This window comes from Sminthopsis crassicaudata, chromosome 1 (genome assembly GCF_048593235.1).
Source record: "Sminthopsis crassicaudata isolate SCR6 chromosome 1, ASM4859323v1, whole genome shotgun sequence".
Classification (NCBI taxonomy): Eukaryota; Metazoa; Chordata; class Mammalia; order Dasyuromorphia; family Dasyuridae; genus Sminthopsis; species Sminthopsis crassicaudata.
In genome coordinates this window covers 70,770,741-70,792,198 of record NC_133617.1, presented here as the reverse complement: position 1 = coordinate 70,792,198, position 21,458 = coordinate 70,770,741, and the positions used below count along the sequence as shown (strand labels likewise).

Sequence of the window (21,458 nt, the reverse complement as noted above, 5' to 3'; positions counted from 1 at the left end):
TTGTCACCACTTTTATTCTTTGTTCCTTCTGCTCTTTTCTTATTCAGATCCAAACCCTCCTTCAACAGCAGATCCTGTTTACTGCCTTCAGGAGGCTTTTTCCAGTGATGCTTACACTGATCTTTTCTTCCTCTGAACTGCTACTTTCTAGCCTGTGTCAGCTCTGTGGTTCATTGGGTTTGCCCTCTTTAAGGCCCATCTCCTATGCCATCTGCATTCCTTCCTATTGGCATTTGGTCTTAAGGCCCTTGGACTAAACTTCAGGGTAGCTAACTCTGAGAGTCTCCCTGGTTTTTGGTGGAGTGCTCCGAAGATAGAAGCTGCTTAGTAAGTACACATTGCCTGAAGGAGTCCCAGAGTTAAAAGGGCAGCGGAGGGCCACTTGGCTTGATCAGAATTCTCTCAGCTCTCAATGGTAGCCACAACAAACGTTCACTCAACCTCTGCTTGACGAACAGTCTTGAGAAGACCTAGTCTTACATGCAGCCGGATAATTGTTTGAATAGAATTCTGGGCTCAGACTTAGAAAAAAAACTCGAGTTGAAATTTGGTAGCCTCAGATACTAACTAGCTCTGTGACCCAGGGAAGGTCATTTAATTCTTCTTTGCTTCAGTTTCCCCATCTGTAAAATGGGAATAATAATAGTACAATGGTACCTTGGCACTCATTTGCTTCAAAACTCCCAAATTTGGTAGTTGACTCATTTTGAGGAGAAAAAAATGCTTTCAGCACCTTGACTCTTGCTCAGTACTTGGTTGTTGTCTTGGTTGAGCAGTAGGAATGTGAAATTGGCCAGGCATACTGCCCAGAAGCACCAGCTGCTTTTGGCTTCCCCATTGAAGGCAGTGATTTGCAGGACTGTCAGGTTGGGAGCCCACAATGAAGTTGTACAGGTCGGCAGTTCCTGCAGCATCACGGCTCCCAAAACATGGTCCATGTCCCATGGAAGGGACACAGAGCAGCTGGTGCCCTCTGGAGAAGTAGCAGGAGCAATGGTGGCGGGGGTGGGGGAAACTCTTGGAGGGCAGAGTGGGCAGGGAGCATAGCTGTCACCTCCACATCCAGCACCCTCCCCACCTGCCCTCCCAGGAAGCTTGGACAGACTGAGGTGGGGGTTTCATGGTTCCTCTCAGAAAGTAAGGTGAGCCAAGAAGGGAGGAGTCTGGCTGAGCTGGGCCGAGCTGGCTTTTATCTGAAGCTAGAAAACCTCTTTTGCTACCTTGGGGAATTGAATGGGGAGGAATGGTTGGGCTGTGGACTAGATAGGTTCTTCTTGGGGAAAAACCCATTCCATACTGGTTGTTTTCACCACTCATAATACCTTCTGTGATCAATTAATGATGAGAGATACTATTATATCTACTTTCTGAGTTGTTGTGAGGTTCAAAAGTGCTCAATAAGATTTTAGTGCTTTAACACAGAGCCTTGGCGTACATAGTTTGTGCTATAGAGATGAAAGCTATTATTAGTGTTATTATTGTAGTGAAAGGAAACCAACTGTATTCTAAGGTAGTCAATCCTCTTTTGGAACGTTCCAAAATTGTTAGATAATTTTTCCTTATGGGGAATCAAAATATGCCTTTTTGAAGTTTGTACCAATTCTTTTTAGTTCTGCCCTCTGGGGCTAAGCAGAGCTAATCTAATCTCATTTCAATTTAATTCAATTCAACCAACATTTATTAAGTATTTACTTTGTTTAAGGTAGGAATTCTTAAACTTTTCCCATTCTAAACCTCTTTTCACCAGAAAAATTTATACTCTACCCTGGGTATATAGGTATGTAAAATGTGTATACAAATCAAACATTTACTGATAATAAGCCATCATTTTGTAATTCTCACATTGAGTTACTTGACTCCACTTGGGGTCATGATCCACAGTTTAAGATGCTTTCGTTTAAGGTACTATGCTAAGTTAGGTTGGAGATAACACAAAAATTAAACAGTTTTCCCTCAAAAAACTTAACATTTCCTAGGAAGATGAAACATACAGTTAAATGAATATAAAACATGTAATATAAAGTAATTTCAAGAGGGAGGGATTGCAGATGAACAGGATTGCAGGAGATCATTCAGAGATCTTGTATAGTGGAATAGTATTGTACATGATATATGTGACCTGGATCCGGATCAGGGAGGAGTGCCTTTCAGATATTAGGGGCCAGTTATTTAAAGGCACTGAGATGGAGTGTCACGTAAAGAACTAGAAGGCCAGTTTGACTAAAACAAAAAGTATAAGAAGTAATATGAATTAAGACCTAAGAAATATAGATGGGAGTGATAAACTGGGAAGTTTAAGTGCTAGAGGGAGGATTTTGTATTTTATCTTAAAGGCAATAGAGAGCCATTGAAAAATTTTAAGTTAGAGTTGCATGGTCAGATCTGTGCTTTTTTTTGTTGTTGTTGTTTTTGTTTTTGGTTTTTTTTTATTATAGCTTTTTATTTACAAGATATATGCATGGGTAATTTTTCAACATTGACCCTTGCAAAACCTTCTGTTCCAACTTTTCCCCTTCTTCCCCTCCACTTCCTCCCCTAGATGGCAGGTAGACCAATACATGTTAAATATGTTAAAGTATATGTTAAACATAATATATGTATACATATTCATACAGTTATTTTGCTGCACAAGAAAAATTGGACTTAGAAATAAGGTAAAAATAACCTGAGAAGGAAAATAAAAATGCAGGCGGACAAAAACAGAAGGAGTGGAAATGCTATGTTGTGGTTCACGTTCATTACCCATAGTTCTTTTGCTGGGTGTAGCTGGTTCTCTTCATTATTGAACAATGGAACTGATTTGGTTCCAGATCTGTGTTTTAAGAATATAAATTTAGTAGTTATGTAGAAGATGGCAGGGAAACCAGTAAGGAGACCATTATAGTAATTTAGGGAAGAATGAGGGTCTGTGGCTATGTGCTGTGGAGAGAATGTGGAGTATGGAGAGAGAAGAGAGAATATTTATGAGAGACAGGCAGGAAGAATGAATAGTACTTGACAACTGATTGAATACAGGGGGCTGAGGTCCAGTGAGGATGACTCAGAGATAGTGAACCTAGAGAAATGGATAGAGGTACCCCTTCCACATGATAGTCCTTCTTATACTTGAAGATAGCTATTAGCCCTCCTGGAAACTCTTCTTTTCACGTAAATATATCTCAGTTCCTTCAACTAGTCCTATTTAGCATGATCTTAGTTCCCTCATCAATATGGCAAATCTCCGGTGGACATTGTGTCTTATCAGAGACCTTCTTAAAATATAACCACTAGAACTGAACATCACACTCAAGATTAAGGATTCTAAATCTGGAGTCCTTGAACTTGTTTAAAAATATTTTGATAATCATATTTCAGTGGAATTGGTATCCTTTATACACTTGTACATTTTATTTCATGTATTTAAAGACTGCTCTGAGAAGGGATCCCAAGATTTTAGACTACCAAGGGGGAGGAGGAAAGATCATGACACAAAAATGATAAAAAACTCTTGTTCTAGATATTATTTGACCTGTTCCCTTTTTCTAAGACCTTTTAAAATGCATATTAAGATTCATTTCTTATTAAGAGATAAATGAATTCATGAATTATTTTTCTATTCCTTACTAGATTATGAACTTTCTAGGCGAAGGAGTATATTGAATCTTGTTCTTTATTTCTTTTCTTTTTTTTTTTTTTTTTTTGCAAATTGTATTTTTTCCCCAATTACATGTAAAGATAGTTTTCAGCATTCATTTTTTATGATTTTGAGTTCCAAATTTTTCTTCCTTCCTTTCTTCCCTCCTCCCTCCCCACGATGGCAAACAATCTAATATAGATATAAACAAACAGTATATATGCAATCATGTTTCTACATTGCTATTATTATTATTTTAACCATTACATGTTGTCAAAGAAGTAACAGCGAAAAAGGAAAAATCATGGAAAAAACAAAAGCAAAGGAAAGTAAAAATAATATTCTTCAATTAGATTTTATTCTTTTTCCATTTGGCTAATTATACTCATTAAGGAGTTGTTTTCTTCAGTGAATTTTTGTATCTTCTTTTTCATTTGGCTGATTCTACTTTTTAAGCAATTTTTTTTGTTGACTCTTCTCACAATTCTCTTGCATACCTCTCATTTCCTTTCCCGATTTTTCTTTTACCTCTCTCATATGATCTTTTAGCTCTTTTTTGAACTGCTCCATGAGTTCTTTTTGAGTTTGAGAACACTTACAGTTTTTCTTTGGGGCTTTGTCCATAAGTATTTTATGGTCTTCTTCTGAGTTTGTGTCTTGGTTTTCCCCGTCACCAAAATAGGTTTTGTTGTTTTTGCTCATCCTTTCCTCCCCCTTCCCCCTCTTTTTCCTTCTAAATTTGAGCCCTGCTCCCAGGGTGGAAGAAGTACTGCTCAGATTTCTTGTGCCAGGCCTTGATGTTGGCCCATGAAAGACTCCTTGGATCTGGTCTCGAGGTGGTGGTGGTGGGAGGCTGTAGAGGTCCAGAGGAGCTAATCCAGGTCCTAGGGGGTGCCGTCTGGCTGGGATGGGGCCTGGCAGGTGTTCTGGAAAATCTGGCCTCTGGTGGCTGCCTCTTTGCACCCACAGGGTTGGCGTCTACTTGTTTGCTCCAGGCTGTGCGGAAGCCTGTGATGGTCCCTGTGGTTGGAGTCCTCAGGCTCTGTTGACTATGCTAAGGCTTGTGAGGGGTTTTAGTGTTGGAATTCTAGGCTCTGGATCTCCCACTGATCTGCTGAGACGGGACTCCCTGGGATGCTTGCTGTTGTGGACTGTGACTCCACATTACTGGAATGAGAGGGACCCCTCCTGCTGGTCTTCCAACTTTCCTGGACAAACATATCATGGTTCTGCTGTTCTAGTGCCTGTCTTGGGGCCTATTTTATGGTTGTTCTGAGGTGAACATGGAAGAGTTTCACTGATTCCTTACTTACTTTGGTGCCTTCTAAGCTCATTTGTTCTTCTTCAAGTGAAAAAAGTAATCTATTGAATTTTAATCATCTTGAAATCCCCCTTAGTGCCTAGTACCTCTCCAGAATAATGTCTGCTTAATGAGTGTATAAACATTGGTCATTTTGTAGTACAGGTTCATATGTATAGCTTGTACTCTGGCTGGATTGGGAAGTGTCCTGGTAGAGTGGACAGAACCTAAAATTTAGAACAAGATGAACTATTTGGGATTTCCTGACCTTTGCATTTCAGCTCTTAACCCTGAATCTTTAACAGGCTGTTCTGAAGCTCAGGAATCCACTTCCATTGCATTTCTGCCTCTAAAAATCCTAGGGTTTAAGACTTTAAGGCTTAACTCAAATGAGTTAACTTATTAAACTCCTTTATTGGAGACTTTTTCTATTCCTCCCTTGTGCCCCCCTCTCCCCAATGCTCTGTCCCTTCTCAAATTATACTGTGTATATATTGCTGCTTAAATGTTGCAACCCTTCCTGATTTAAGCTCCTTGAGGGAAAGGACCATTTTTCTTGTGCCCAGATCCAGGCACGATACTTGCATGCAGTAGGCACTTTAAAAAACTTGTCATATGAATGAATGAAAAAAGGCATGATTTTGAAGCTGCTGCTTACTGACTCTGTGGCCTTGGGCAAATCAATTCATTCCTCAGTGCTTCAGGTTCCTCACATGTAAAAGACTTTGCCTTAAATGACATCTAAATTGTTTTCCAATTTTAAATCTTATTTCTTATGTTTCCTGAGTACAGGGATTATTGCCATTACTTCTGTTCCCTAAACACTTGGAGTGGTTGTAGGCACACAATAGGTATTTGCCAAATACTTGTTTGTTAGGATTACTAAGTGAGAACTCGGGTTGTCTGGATAGTGACGAGGTGAGAATTCAGGTTGGACAATTACAAGGTGAGAACTCAGGTTGACTTGATAGAAGGAGCAAGCCCATTGGCTGAAGTGGTTCTTCCCAGAAGCCCTTGCATTATCCCACGCCCATTCTCTGGGAGGATAAAGAGGACAGCACTCCAGGAAGAGAAGAAGACTTTGAATTGCATCAGGCTTGACGGGGCTCTCTGCAGGAAGGGAAGTCACTTCTTTGGACAAGAGTTAACAGCAACTGCCTGGAGACAACGGTTCGTTACAGGAAGAAGAATCTGTAGGAGAGATTTGAGTAGAAGACACAGCAGATCTCTTCCCAGAGAGTGATCCGGCAGCTTCTGGAGAGGACAGCTCGCTACAATTGGCGCCCAACGTGGGGCAAGGACTTTTGCTTATCCTGACAAGAGGAGCTAGACCAGACCTTCGCAATTTGGCGCCCGAACAGGGACAGACACGGTCCTGATTCCAGTGGAAAAGCTTCTGATCTAGATCTCAGTCTCTCTGACCCAGAACCGTGAGTAACGAGGAAACTTTGTTAAAAGATTAAGTGAGCGTGTTAATAGATAAATAAGGAACTTAACTTGTTAAGGGCTAAACCAGGAATCTCTTATAGCTGAAATGGGGCAGATGTTAGCTATATTCAATCCCTGGACCTCAGCCGACTCAACCCCAGCCCCAGAAGCAACCTCAGCTCCACCCCCATTCAGGAGTGGTACTATAGAGAGTATAATCAAGATAATTGAGGAGCAGAGTTTACTTGTAACCTGGGTACAGATTGCTAAACTCTTGGCTGCATTAAGACGCACATCCCCTTGGTTCTTAGAGGAAGAAAAGATAGATGTAGATAAATGGAAGCTAGTGGGATATGAAATGAAAGAATTTCAAGCAAAAAATGGGCCTCGTTCAATTTCTGCAGAAGTATTTTATATCTACAACATAGTTCAATTAGCCTTAAACTATCAAGCAAGTTGTAGGAGAAGGAAAAGTTCTAAAAATGAACAGAGGAGGAAGTGTGAGGAAAAAAGGAAAGATCAAGATCTTTCCCTAGAGCAAGAGGATTTAAATGAGGAATTATGGTATGATTCTCTTGAAGAAGCTTCAACCCTGCCTAGAGAACAGATTATTGACAGGCCCACATCAACCCCACCTTCAGAGATGGAGGAAGAAAGAGAGGAAGAGGCAGAAACACAAACAGAATTGCCTGTGAAGAAGCCTAAGCCTATGACAAGATTAGAAAAAGCATTGGTTAAAGCTAAGAGAGAAGGACAGGATATAAGTGATTTTATACATGCATATCCTGTGATTGAAAATACTGACTCTGTAGGTAAAAAAAGGAGAAGATATGCACCTTTAGATTTGAATAAAATTAAGGATTTGAAAAAAGGTTGTACCCTTTATGGGGCTACATCAGCTTATGTCAAAATGTTATTAGATGGTTTGTCTTATGAAGTCCTAACCCCGAATGATTGGAAATCCATAGCAAGGACATGTCTGGAACCTGGAGAAAATTTATTATGGCTTGCGGAATTTCATGAATTATGTAAAATTCAAGTCAGATGCAATTTGGAAATAGGAGTTAACACACAATTCACTTTTGAGCACTTAGCTGGTGAAGGTCAATATGGAGAGAATTCGGAACAGATTAATTATACCATGACAATATATGAACAAATTGCTAAGGCTGCAATAAAAGCTTGGGGTGTCCTTCCTGGACAGAAAGATCGTGGAGAGGCTTTCACTAAAATACAGCAAGGTCCCAATGAACCTTTTGCAGATTTTGTGGGACGTTTGCAAACTGCTGTCAAAAGAACTATTGGAGAAAATTCAGCTACAGAAATAATGACCAGACATCTGGCTAAGGAAAATGCCAATGAGATTTGCAAAAGAATTATATGGGGATTAGACAAAGATGCTCCTTTAGAGGAGATCATAAGACGTTGTGCTACAGTGGGAACAAATGCTTTTTACACCCAGACTATGATGAACGTGGAAAGACAGGGTCCCTCCTGGCAAGGGCCTTCTAGAGAAACTCGGCGATGTTTTCAATGTGGAAAAATTGGACATCTAAGAGCTCAATGTAGGCATGGAGATATAGTGAGAAGACAGGGTGAAAGAAGACCTAAAACCCCATGTCCAAAATGCAACAGAGGACTCCATTGGGCATCAGAGTGTAGAATAATTCAGGGAAATGGGATGAGGGGCCCAGGTCCAGGGCCCCAGGCAAAAAAGACTTGGGGCATGATGGCAGCTGATGTTACACCCAAAGAGCCTTTAGAAGGTCAGGACTCTGATTTGATCAACCAGCAGAAAAGCAATCACATGGCAGAAAGGGATTACCTGATAAGTCAGTCAAAAGGCAATCAGATTGCAAAAATGGATTACACTTGGGGAGAATACAGGCCTTTTAAACCAACAGGGCTGTGCCCAGTGCAAACAACTCCAATGTAATTGTCAGATGATGAGAAGAGATTTAGAAAGTGGTAAATAGAAGGAGATTAGATAGGTTAACTGCCTGGGAGAGAGGGTTTGCTTGTATTTCTTCAGCAGAAGAAGGAATCAGATGGGTGCCAACGAGTCATATTCGCCTTGTCCATCAGAGAGAGACAGAAAAAGAGAAAAACCTCAAAATAAAGGAGAAGATCTAAGAAACATCTGACACTGAAAGAGCATGGATAATAAGAAGACTGTTAAAGAACTTTAAAAACCAGCAGGAATCATTGGACTTCCTCACACAAGATGAGACTAATGGACAATGGACTTATGGACATTTATAAATTTTCAATTTATGATTATGTTATATACTTCTAGCATGTGTTACATTACTATGTTACTATGTGCCTATGTAATTTATGTAATTATCTGTAATACTTCCCATATTGATGGATTTATGTTTCAAGGTCATGACTGTCCTATGTTCTAAATCAAAAGAAAGGGGGAGATGTTAGGATTACTAAGTGAGAACTCGGGTTGTCTGGATAGTGACGAGGTGAGAATTCAGGTTGGACAATTACAAGGTGAGAACTCAGGTTGACTTGATAGAAGGAGCAAGCCCATTGGCTGAAGTGGTTCTTCCCAGAAGCCCTTGCATTATCCCACGCCCATTCTCTGGGAGGATAAAGAGGACAGCACTCCAGGAAGAGAAGAAGACTTTGAATTGCATCAGGCTTGACGGGGCTCTCTGCAGGAAGGGAAGTCACTTCTTTGGACAAGAGTTAACAGCAACTGCCTGGAGACAACGGTTCGTTACAGGAAGAAGAATCTGTAGGAGAGATTTGAGTAGAAGACACAGCAGATCTCTTCCCAGAGAGTGATCCGGCAGCTTCTGGAGACGACAGCTCGTTACACTTGTTGATCACAGGATTTTAGAATTGGAAAGAATCATTAGTCATCAAATCTGACCTCTACCTGAAAATGAACTTCACAATGGCATTCCTAAGAAGTGAGTGGTCATTTAGCCTCCACTTGAATTCTTCCAGTGTAGGGAGAGAGCCTTCTACCACCTCCCAAGTAGCCTATCTTACTTTTAGGCAGCTGCAACCATTAAAAAGTCGTGTCTGTTATGGAGCCTAAACTTGTCTTTTTGCAACTTCCACTCATTGCTTCTGGTTCAGCGTCCTGGATTCAACAGGACTCATTTAGTTTCTCTTCATTCTAGAGGTACCCTCAGATATCTGAAGATAGGAATTATGTGTTCCCCAAAATCTTTTCTCCTGTAGGCTAAACATTTCCAGTTCCTTCAAGTGAATTTCATGATGAGTGATCTCTTTGTTACATAGGAGAGAGTTACTAAAGCAGGATGGCTTGAACAGCCCTCCTTAGTCATCGTTTTGATGCAGAGAAAAGAAGTACCAAACCATCAGCTGAGGTTAGTTAAGATATGTTGCTAAATATCCATTTCAAGTCTGGAGTAGAACAGATCAGGTGTGGAGGTGCTGGAACTCTGTCTTCCCAGAAATCAGCCGGAGTCAGGCTAATCAAAAGTCTTTATTCTTGGTCTTTTGAGGTCGCTGTCAGAGGATTAGATCTAGTAATCTCCACACCACCTTCCTCTCTCCACCATCAAGAGAATACCTCAATTTCCTCCTCCTACTCCATCCACACACGACATTCCCCTTCTTTGTCCCACCAATCAAGCCAGCACAGAATAGTTGGGGAGGGTCAACCTTCAAACATGTTAATAGAGAATTGTCCAATTGGCAATTAGTCTCACGTCCTCCATTATCCAAGTGCATTTGCTCAGTTCTAGCCCTTTACATGGAGGGACCTCATCTTGTACATATGATGAGAGAGGGAGAAGAGTCAGTCTTCTTGCTCAAGCCAGTTGCAAGATTCATGCTGAATTTAACCTGAACTGCAGTCTGGATAAGCCTCTAGCCTGTCTAATCTCAGCTATTCTTATGTGTAGAGGGCCAGAATTCTGGAGAAGTATACTCCAAACAGGTGTTAACTCAGTGGAATTGATGAGATGATGGTTCTCTAGTTCACATAGATACTTAGTATTTAGTATGGTGATGTAATGGTTCTCTAGTTCTCTAGTTCACACATAATCAGTATGATGTAATTACAATAAGGTAGATAAGGACTAAGAAGCACTGGAAATGATTCATTCCATCTCTGACCAGCCATGCAGCCCCCTGTCTCCTTCACTCCCCCACTAAGACCAAGGACTTGGGATGATGCCTGGGCATTATACTTATGCAATGGTGGTTTTGGCTGGCAGGGAAGGTAGAGGGAGAGGCTTCTTTGAGGGTTTGCTTTGTTCATTTTCCTCTCTTTACAGAAAAAAACACTGATCATTTACCCTATATGCCCTCTTCCTGGCATCATTGCCTGGATTAGCTGTGGCTAAAGGCAGCACCTTCAGGAGACATAATTTATCTCTAGGAATTTTTGGTGGGTTGAAGGGTATTTCAATTGCCTTTATTTATCCTTTCTCTCACCAAGGGACTAGGACTGTCTCTGATAGGAGAAGCATTTTTGCACCTAGGCAAACACATGGAACAAGTAAGACCACAGGATTTAGAGCTAGAAGGGAACTTAAAGATAGTGAGGAGGTCCTGGGTCTAAACTGGCAGAGTCCACAGGCAAAGCAATCCTGCCACCCTAGCCAGGGACACTGGACCACTGAGACGAGAAGTAAGTGATTGAAGGAGCCCCTGGTAGAACTGAGCTGGAAGATGTGGCATCTTTTCTCCCCCCTCCCCAGTGGGATACCCACGGACTCCATTTGCCTCCCAATCCTGTGATTGGTGCTGCCAGCCGACTGCACAATGATCTTATTCCCTACCTTCAGAATCTCTACCCAAGTCACCTCCAGGGCTCGCCTGGCCCTGATCATTCAGGAGGCCCCCAGAGTTAGGAGAGAAGGGAGCTGGCCCTGGGGAACCTTGTCATGACACAGTGATCCCACAATGCCTTGAAAGATTTAGAACTGAAAAAGAACCTCGGGGATTATTGCTCCAACACTTTTAGCTTGCAGAGGAGGTAACTGAGAAGCAAGGGGACCATAGCAGGACATAATGCTTTCCTTAGTGAATTCAGATCACCCAAGATGAACATTGTTAGAGATTGGTGAGCTGTTCTGGGTGATATTTGAAGGATTATGGGAAGTGGAAGAATTGTCAAAGCACTGAAGATGAGCAGATGTTTTGATTTTCAGGTTAAATCTGCAAACCTTTGTTAAGCATTTGCTCTGCCAAGTACCATATCTAGCACTGGGGAGGCAAAAGAATGCTCATTCTCAAAGAGCTCACAGTCTAATAGGGAAGTTAAAAAGGGGAAGAGAATAGAGTTAATTCTGGGGAAACTCTAATAGGGTTTATTATAGAAATGGCTTCCAACATAGTTTTACCAATTCCGGGATTCTTTGATTTTGATTTGGGAGATAGCTAAGGGCCTGAGAACCCCGGGGAGAGCACCCTCTAGTCCCCCAGCTCTGCTTCTCACCTGGCCCCCACAGACATCACTGGAAAAAGAGCAGTCTGTGGCAAGAGGGCCACTGCAACCTCCACCAGCAGCCACAGTCCTTTGAGAGCTTGGAATAGTTAGAAAAGACACACTGAGCAAGGGAAGTTGGAACCAGCTCTCTCTCCTGGCAGAGTAGCAGCATTCAGGCCAAGTAACTCGTGAAGTCTGAGTTACTGTGAAACCTCATGACTGAGAATCTGAAAACTGACCCAAGCTTTAGAGCTGTCTCCTAGGTATCTACCAAAGGAGCTGACACATGCCTTTGTCAAGGGCACAGGATCTCTTGGCTGGGTCAGGATACTTCTTTTCCTTTCCCTTATCTTCTGCAAGATCTCCAATGCCTTGTAACCCTGACAGTTGGTTACCTTCCCTGCCCAGCTGTAAGGCTGGCTTGTGGACATATAGTCTAGATATTTAGCCTCAGGTTTCACTCCAAGGCCCAATAGTGGAAGATTGGTTCAATCAGTTGGTCCCTGTCCCCTTTAGGCAGATGCTCTAAAATCTTTGAGGATTCTCAGTGCCCTTTTGCTGGTGAGCAAATAGCCCCCCTCCCCATCCTGTGGGCTTTTGTGTATCTCACTCCTCCTCAAACTGTTGCTGGGTTACATGGACAAGCATGAAGATGAGGGGATAGAAGCCAGTTTGTCTCAAAGCTACAAGGACTGTTCTTCTGCCTTGCTGAGAAATTGAAAGTTTCTACAGCTTCTAATTACTCAAAGTTGAGGCTCTACAGACATTTAGTGCTTTAGTCACCATCCTTTAACCATTACCTACAGTTCTTAAGTAATATTTCTTCCATTACCTTAACCACAAGGACTGGAGCCTGGAAAATAAATTTTCATAATTGTGAATTTATGTTTTATCAGTAGTATAACAATGGATGGTCTTCTTACACTTCAAAGATTCTTCTTATCCCTGAAAAAAGATCTCAGAGGTTTGATGACAAGGATGGAGGAAAAACCCATGAAATTGGAAGAAAGAGGAATTTTTGTATATCCAAAGGTTATGGGGGTAGTAGTTTCAGGAGGCTAGGCAAAATGAGAGTAAATCGTGGGCCATATTCAGTGGCTAAAGTATAGGATCATTGAGTGCCATGGAAAACTGGGACAGATTGAGGAGAAAGGAATTCAGGTGACTGGAACATGGGATGGAAAGAGGTTCCTCGGTTCCCTGTCTTGCTGTTCCCAAACCCGACTTTCTCTGTACCCTCACTCACACACATATAATACTGTTCAGAATCACAAAGCCACAGGCTGGCCCTGGTCTGTCTAGATGGCATTTTCCTTCTCCCCCTCTAGCTTTTCTCCAGGGTGGTAGCCAGTGTCAGCATTAATGAAGTGAGATCTTTTTTGTGTTGCCTGGTCTGAATTCTACCCACACTTAGTTTCTGGTCCAGAACAAAGATGCGCCATCCCTGACCTTCTCTGGAGTGAGACTTTCTGGCAGTGGTGGTGGAGACTGGAATTCCATGTCTAGGTTAAGAAATGGAGCTTTATAAATCTGAAGAAATTGGGTTTCATTATGTACTTAGCAATATCTGTTCTGGGAATTGTTCACAGAGTTTAGATACAGACCTAGAGATGTCAAGAACTAGGAAATGGAAACAGAAGGAATTTAAACTCATAATTCTTCAAGTTGTTCAGAGTTTTCCGAAGTCCAGTAGGCAAATGGGCATGGCAAGCAGGAAGCCCTGGACACAGGATTTGGAAGGAGATGCTTTGTTCAGTCAGTCAACCACCTATGTGCTTAATAAGCATCTCCTCTGGGACAGGCACTTTGCTAAACACTACAGAATACAGAGAAAGGCAACGGCAAACTCTGTCCTTGGGCTTGCAGTCTGATTGGGGACGCAATGTGCAAACAATTTTATATGTAAAAATATATACAACATTAGTGGGATGTAAACAGAGGGAAGATACTGGAAGGAGGGCTGGGTTGGGATGGAGTGGGGAAGGATGCCTAGGAATGTCTTTTGTATTTAAGCTGTGTCTCTTTGACTGGGAAGCTAGGAGGCAGAAGTAAGGAGAGAAGAGCATCCCATGCATAAAGAACTGAGATGACATGCCATTTTCCAGGAGCTAAAAAGAGGCTGTTGGAACTGGATTGTTGAGTGAGAGGAGAGAGATAAAATATGGGAATACTGGAAAGGAAGGAAAGAGACTAGGTTATAAAGAGTTTTAAATGGCAAACAGAAGAGTCTATATTTGATCTTGGAGGAAATAGGGGCTACTGGTGCTTATTGAGGAAGTGATGACATGATTAGACCTGTGATTTAGAAAAAACATTTTGGCAGCTCAGTGGAGAATAGCTTAGAATGAGGAGAAATGGTGCAGGGAGGTCACTTAGAAGCTTCTTGTGGTAGTCTCCAGGTGAGAGGTGATGAGGGCCTGAAATGATATAAGGTGAAGACACTTCAGAGTTCAAGATTTGTGGGTGATGGTGAGATCAATGGTATAACAATCTCTATGTGTAGCTAAAATGAAATGGAGGATTAGGTCATGGGAATTTAATAGACCGAGGAAATGGAAAGTTAGTGTATTTAGGGAACATCATTCTGTATGTTGAAGTTCCCTCTTATGAAAGTAGGAGTTGGGATGAAAAGAATGTATGAGCCAAACATTGTACTCCCTAAGGAAGGAATAAGAATGTCCTGAAGCAGGTGGGAAGGGAGGTGTGTGTGGTGGTCAATAGACCTGCCACCAGGATTTGCATTGGTTAGTGAACTTCAAGGGAAGAGATTACTGAGTGAAGGTGGTGGGCAGAGAATCTGGAAGTGACGGTAGGAAGCAAGGAGTCTTCTTGTCAATTGGTAAGCTTGAATGAAAGCTCAACCAGTACTGGAAAGGATGGCCAGGGATGAATGGTCAACAGGAGGTTCACCAGGGCTTAGAGAATGCCAGAAAATGGAAAGATGAGAAAGGCAGCTGGAGTTCAAAATCACTGGTATGGGGAGAGGGGAGATTGGAAGTATGCTAACTCCTAAGAAATAAATCTAGGCTTAGAGAGTGGCTGGAGAAAGGTCCAATTGAAGGAGGCAGGTAGTTAGACTATAAAAAGTTTTCCCTTTTAGGTTCCGCCTCATGGTGGGAAGTAATGTACTTTGTGAGGCCCGGAGGCCTGACTCACAGTATGGAGGACTAGGTATGTCCTGGGGCAGGTGAGCCACATGAAGTAGATCTGGTTTGGGGTCTGGCCTCTGGAACTCTAGAGAAAGCCCACATCACTTCCTTTCTTAACAAACTTGAGTAGCTTTCTAGTACCTCTGGCATCAAAACTAAATTCATCTCTCATTTAAAGTTCTTTTCCAGATGTGGCCCACTGAGGACATTTTTGCAGCCTGCCGGATTATGGCAAATGGACTAAGGGGCGGAGACAGAATGTGAGTTTTTGTTTTTACTATAGTCCGGCCCTCCCACAGTCTGAGGGACCGTGAACTGACCCCCTATTTAAAAAGTGTGAGGACCACTGCTATATAACATCAGGTAACTGAATGGGGGGTTGTAAAATTATGACTCATTATCAGCAAAGTCTTGATTTGTCTATCTGTATACCAAGGTTGTGTAAAAGTTTCTTAGGCAAAAGGGGGTCGAGAGTGGAAAAAGTTTAAGAAGCCCTGCTATATATTACTTCCTTTTACATGTACTACAATCCATTCAAGCTTTGTGTTCCTCATGCCTGACATTGCATATCCCATCTCCATGCTTTTGATTTATGCATTCCTTCCTTCCTTTTTTCCCTCAAAGTTCAATTTTAAGTACTATGGGAGGTCTTTCCTGATCTCTACAATTTCTAGGATCCCTCACTTACCTTGTCTTTACGGATTTTGGAGGTATATATTTTGCATACACATACAAGCACCTTGAGGACAAGAATTGTGTCATTTTTTTGTCTTTGTACCTACAATGTTTAGTATGATGCCGGGTGTATAGTAAGTGCATTCATGTTTGTTGATTGATTCTAATTGAGGTTTTACAACACTTAATATTTATGACTAGATAAGTCATTTCTTTGAGCCTCAGTTTCTTTATTTGTAAAATGTGGAGAATACTTGTGGTATTCACCTTATAGGGTTGTTTTAAGGACAGTGCTTTAAAACAAACCTTTGATAGGCTACAGATGAGTTACTATTAACAAGAAATTATTAATATTTATTATTCTTAAGAAGAATATTAGTGACTTTTTTTTTGGGGGGGGGGTGAAAGAGATCTCTAGTCTAGGCAATAGCAAAACCACCTAAAGGCAGCTAGGTAGCACGGTGGACATGACATTGGCCCTGGAGTCAGGAGGACTCAAATTCAAATCCTCCCTCAGACACTTGTCAGATATGTGACCCTGGACAAATCAAATCACTTAATCCCAATTGCCTTAAAAAAAAAAGAAAGGATGGCAGCCAGATTGTGAACCTAGCTGACTATATGGAGCACCTAGAGAGCATAGCTGAAAAAGCACTGGCCCTGGAGTCAGGAGGACCTGAGTTTAGTCTGGTCTCAGACATTTGACACTGAACAAGTCACTTAACTCCGATTGCCTCACCAAAAAAAAATACCCCAAACCAAAAAAACAATTGAACAAATTCATAGGTATCCTGCTTCTCATATGGAACAAGGTTATTGTTCCTTGCTGGCCTTAGAGGAAGAATTGAGGAATTGGGAAGTTAGTGTATTTAGGGAGCATCACTGTGTATGCTCTATCTTCCCATTTCTGATGACAAGAGGTGGTCCTGGTCAAGGCCACAGTATATGTTTTCAAGTCCCACCCCCACTGGGTAGAATGGATATTAAAAAGGTGCTGTCTTTTGGGGGCACTCTTACTATATCAGCCAGTTCTCGTCTTATGCATGGCTTTTAGGGCTGTCTAAATCCAGAAAGCAAAGCAATGTCATGGAGGAAACCTCCCAGACTGCTTGGATCTCTGAGTGGGCTGGACTTTGGAATTCAGACCTAGGAGCTGCCAACAATTATGTTTATTTGAAGGAAGTTGAGCTGAATGTAGTATCAGATTTCTACCATATCCTGTGTTTAAACAGGTTACATTTTTTGCCTTAACTCCTGGAAGTCCAGCCCAGGTATCTGGGATTCATTCCATGATAATTAAAGCCAAACAGACAAGAAACCTGTGATGTCTTATTTTTCCTCCTCAGTAAAAGCCAGACAACCTTGGGTGAAGTAATCAGTTTCACAGAGAAATATCCAGGTGAGAGAGAGAAAGGAGAGAGTTGTGGGGCATGTGGACAGCAGGGTGAATATGCGAGACTTATCAGAAAGAAAGTTTTTCTATTGGACAAATTCTTTTATGCTCTTTTTGTTGGAGAAGATAGTGAGCAGCTATGGTTTAGTTGAGAGTATGGTTAGGATGTTTAAGAACTGGTTAAAAGACCAGTTCTAAGAGTCATCAGAAAGAGTTTTATGTAAGCTTGGAGGGAAGTCTCTATTTATTAATTTAGCTATTCTTTAAAAATATTTTGGAAAAAGGCATAGATGACATTTATTACATCTGCAAAAAGCAAAAAGCTGAACGGGCTAGTTAGCATATATGATGGTATCAAGATCTTGATGGGCTAGTCTCTAATGAGATAAAAATTGAATAGGTGTAAATGTCAAGTTTTACCTGTAGGTTAAAATATCTATTCAAAGGTACAAGATGGAGGAGGCATGTGTAGATCACAGTAAATCTAAAAATTGAGGATTTAGTGGTCTTCAAGCCATATGAGTTAATGACAGTCAAAAAAAGGAATGTGCCGTTGAGCTCCATGAAAGGAAACAATATACAGAAAGAAAGAGGTGATAATCTAGTCTGGCAGTATACACTCTGCTGTGGCTATACCTCATTTGGTATTCTGCATGCGGTATTTTATAAGAGACATTGATAACAAGCTGAAGAACACCCAGAAGGCAACAAGAATGGTGAAGGGTCTCAACGATCCTTTGAAGATTTGGGTGCAGGAATGAAGATCGTTTAGCTTAGAGAGGAGAAAGGTGGTGGGTAGAGGATGAGAAGAACAGATAGTTCTTTCCAACTTATTCGAAGGGCTGTATTGAAAAAAAAAGGATTAGTTATTGTGAGCCTTGGGACAAAATCAGAATTAATGCCTGGAAGTTTCAGAGAAGTAAATTTAGGTTCAGTTTAAGGGGGGGAACCAAAAAAACTATCTTTTTAATCACTTGAGCTAACCAAAAGTAGAATTAACTGCTTTGAGAAGTAAAGTCTTCAAACAATGACTGAATGCCCACTTATTGAGAATATTGTGGAGAGAAGGGAACTTTTTCTAGAATAAAACAGACGATGTTTTTTGAGGCTCCTTGCAGCTCTGAGATGCCATGATTCATTGCTCACCAAGTCATGTCCTAGAGTTATTCTGGAATTGCCTGATGTGCAGTGATTTAACCTGAGCCTCCTTGCCTAAGCTTGGTGAAAGGATCTGGGCATTAGTGGTAACTTCCTAAGGAACTCACGCATATTTCCTTAGTAACTTGCGAACTCCAAACTCTATTTGAAAAGACTGTAATTCAGTTTTAGGGGCATAGCAATCTCTACACAGGAGTCATGAAAAAGGCTTAGGTACTATATTTTGCTTTAGACTAAAATTTAGGTGAATGTAGTGAGAAAGGAACCGGAACTGGAATCCATCTCTGAATTGCTTGGACCCCCTAGTTCTTGTTCCCTATCTGACTTTCATATGGTACAGGGACAGACCTGAAATCTGGCTGATCCTGCCTCCTTAACACCTTCATATAGAGAATCTGAGATGGAGAAGAGAACCATGGAAAGAGAGATGTGGAATCCACCTCAGTGGTTGGAGAGGGGATTTGAAGACAAGCAGATCAAAGAGTCCCTTAGCCTTCCAGGAAGAACTGCAAACAGCTTGCCTCTCCTGCAGCCTTTGGCTCACCTCAGAGCCTCCAAGATTCAACCCAAGTGGATACTCTCTTGGCCTTGGATATGAATCACAGGGCCTCAGAGAGAAAGGGTTCTGCCTGAGTGCAGAAAGCTGTGTCAGGCAGCCCTGCTTCTAGCAGGGCTCAGTCTGCAAGCCCACAGGATTCTTCTGGCTCCAGCCTGGCACCAGAAGATACAAATGAAATAAGACTCACGAAGCTTGCCCAAGCTCACCTAGCCCTATAGAGAACCTGCGCAGGGCAGCAAGGCTGCTGTCACAGGCAGCTCTTACATCCAGGCTTCCCACCTGAGCAGTCAGGTGTTAGCACTCCTTGGAGCCCCCTCAGGGACTGACTCTTTCATCCCTGGCTCGCAGAAGCCAGGTAAGATCCTCACAACAAATGTTCAATGGGGCATGGGGCAAGAGGAGGAATTCTACCTCAAAAAACCAGTTCCAATTGGCTTTTCAAAGAGATTCTGTTAGGCAAGGTAAAGGTTACTCCAGTTTCTCTTGGCCAGGGAAGTCCCTTACCTAGATCACCTCCCTTCACCCCTCCTTTTCTGAGTTAGGACCTTTCTGATTCGTTGTTGTTAATAACTTGTACTTTGGAGAAAAAGGAGAGAAAAAACTGCTTTCTTTGTTGTCCCTGGAAAAAGCTGGCTTGTGATTATGAGCACTTACCAAGAGGAGGACTAAGAACATGGCAACCCAAAAACCCTTTTGGTTTGATTTGTTTTTGTTTTTTTTATTTTTTGTTTTCTTTTGAATTTCATGCAATAATTCACAGCCCCAAGCCCACAGTTCTCAAACAAAGTAGGAAAAAAGGAAAAAAAGAAGCAAAGGAATTGGTGATTTTGTTTTTTGTTGTTTCAAGCAGGACCAAATGTCAGAAAAAATGCTGCTTTTCTCAATCTTTTTTTTTGTCCTTTTTAAAATTTAGTTTATTTTTTAAAATTTATTTCTGCAGGCAGTATTAATAGGGTTTGGTATAACCAGCAAGCACTCCTCTGTGTTTGTGTGTGTGTGTGTGTGTGTGTGTGTGTGTGTGTGTGTGTGTGTGTGCAGGTCTCAGTGTAGAGGAAGGTCTGCATAGGGGTCAAGGGGGGAAAAAAGGGGTGTGCTGTGTGCATTTATATTGCATCAGGTCCCTCTTTGCCAGGAGAATGGGCACTAACTCTTCTTGTCATTCATTAGGGAAAGGAAAAGTTTAATTGAGATGATAAAACTCATCAATAGAGGTTTTCTTTTTTCTTCCCATTTTACTTTTTAAAAATGTTTTTTTCCCTCTTTTTCCTTTCCCCCAAAGTTCTCCAAAGTTGTTGAACAAATTCAAACCCTCTTTAGCTATGTGGTTTGTCCTCCTGAAGGGCTCTAAGGTGGATGCTCCGGGAAGATTATCTGCTCTGGCAGATTCAGCAGCAGGTCCCCAGACCTACAGGTTGTTGCCTTTTCTTCTCAAAGATTATCCTAACTTTGTTTGTAAAGGACAAACATGTTCTGGGTCCTTGTTCCTATCCTTGTTCCTCCCTCCTCCTTCCATCCTTTTTCTTTCTTCCCTTTTATATAAATCTTCGTTTTTCAGCTTCCCTTCCCAACTTGTCCCTCCCCTTGCCCATCCCTGCTTGGCAAATTTAATAAGAGTTTGAAATTAAAAATTTTTCCTCCATTTTTCATGACAGTTATTGTAATTTTGTCTTCTGGGTGTAGGTTCATGTGTGAATGAGGGGAGTTCGGGGTGTGTGTGAGTGTGAGTGTGTGTGTGAGGCGCACACACATCAGGACTTAGCACCAGTCATCATCGTCGGTCTCGCTATAGGGTTCGTGCAGTCCTTTCCGGGGGCCTTGCCCTCGATGCCTGGCCAGTCCATGGGTAGGATAGTAGCCATTTGGTAATCGCCGTCCGTGTCTGGAGGGCGAGACTGAGGCTGGGCCTCCTGCCCGGGAAGTCCTGGGCGACCGCCCGGTACCAGAGGAGGCATGTGGCGGGGTGTCATAAGTGAAGGCTACCTCTTCGCTCCCTGGGCCGTCGGCGTCGTAGTCTGAGCTCTGATAGTAGCCGCCGTGGTGCCGGGCTCCCGGGTGCCCCTCTGAGGTATGGGGGCTAGGTGCTGGCCACCGGGACCCAGCATGGCGGTAAGCCCTCGGGGATTCATTTCTTGGTGGGGCAGTGGCGTGCCGCTCCATTCCCGGTGAGCGGCTACTGCCGTGGCCCCCTCCAGAGGGCCGTTCCCCCGCCTGGTGCTCAGCAGAGGGGGCCTGGTACCTCCGTGGTCCAGGAGTGGAGGATCTGCAGGGGCGCACTGACTGCTGCGGCTGCGGCGGCTGGGGACCTGCGCTGCCAGCCTTACGGATCACTGGGGAATAGGACACATGTGGCCTGGGGGTGGAGGGGGTCTGGGGGAGCTGGCGGCGTCCACGCCGCGGTGTGCTGGTACCAGATGTTGAGGGGACTGGGCTTCCACTTACGGAACTACTGCCCTACACGAAAATTGAAACAAAGGAAATCAAAAAAAAATATACAACAAAATCAACCAAGAAGAGACAAGAGGAAACAGAGGACAAGATGGAGAGAAAGAGGCAAAGGAAACAACAGAAAAGAAAACCCAACAGAAAACAGGAGGGAGGGGACGAAGGAAAACAACATTTTAATGGAAAAAAGGAGAAAAGCAACAGCCACAGGGAAGAGGAAATAAGAGACAACAAGGGAGATAAAGTAAAAAACAAACACAAAAACAGTGAGAAGAGAAATGAGAAATGGAGTTTTGTAAGTTTCGGGGTTTAAAGT

At 42.3% G+C, this 21,458-nt stretch overlaps 2 protein-coding genes across 8 annotated transcripts in view; one reads left to right on the top strand and one right to left on the bottom strand.

The window, feature by feature from the left end:
- Nucleotides 1–21,458, top strand: part of NFIX (nuclear factor I X) — a 211,710-nt gene that overhangs the window by 164,256 nt on the left and 25,996 nt on the right. The window lies entirely within an intron of this gene.
- The window catches only part of CACNA1A (calcium voltage-gated channel subunit alpha1 A), a 255,371-nt gene continuing 250,233 nt past the window's right edge, over nucleotides 16,321–21,458 (bottom strand). For 6 of the 7 annotated variants that reach the window (XM_074286630.1, XM_074286464.1, XM_074286895.1 and 3 more), the window contains one exon: nucleotides 16,321–21,151. In XM_074286630.1, coding sequence (XP_074142731.1) covers nucleotides 20,456–21,151 — 696 coding nt within the window. In that variant the 3' untranslated portion in view covers nucleotides 16,321–20,455. The remainder of the gene's footprint in view (nucleotides 21,152–21,458) is intronic. The other variant, XM_074286981.1, reaches the window with a different exon arrangement.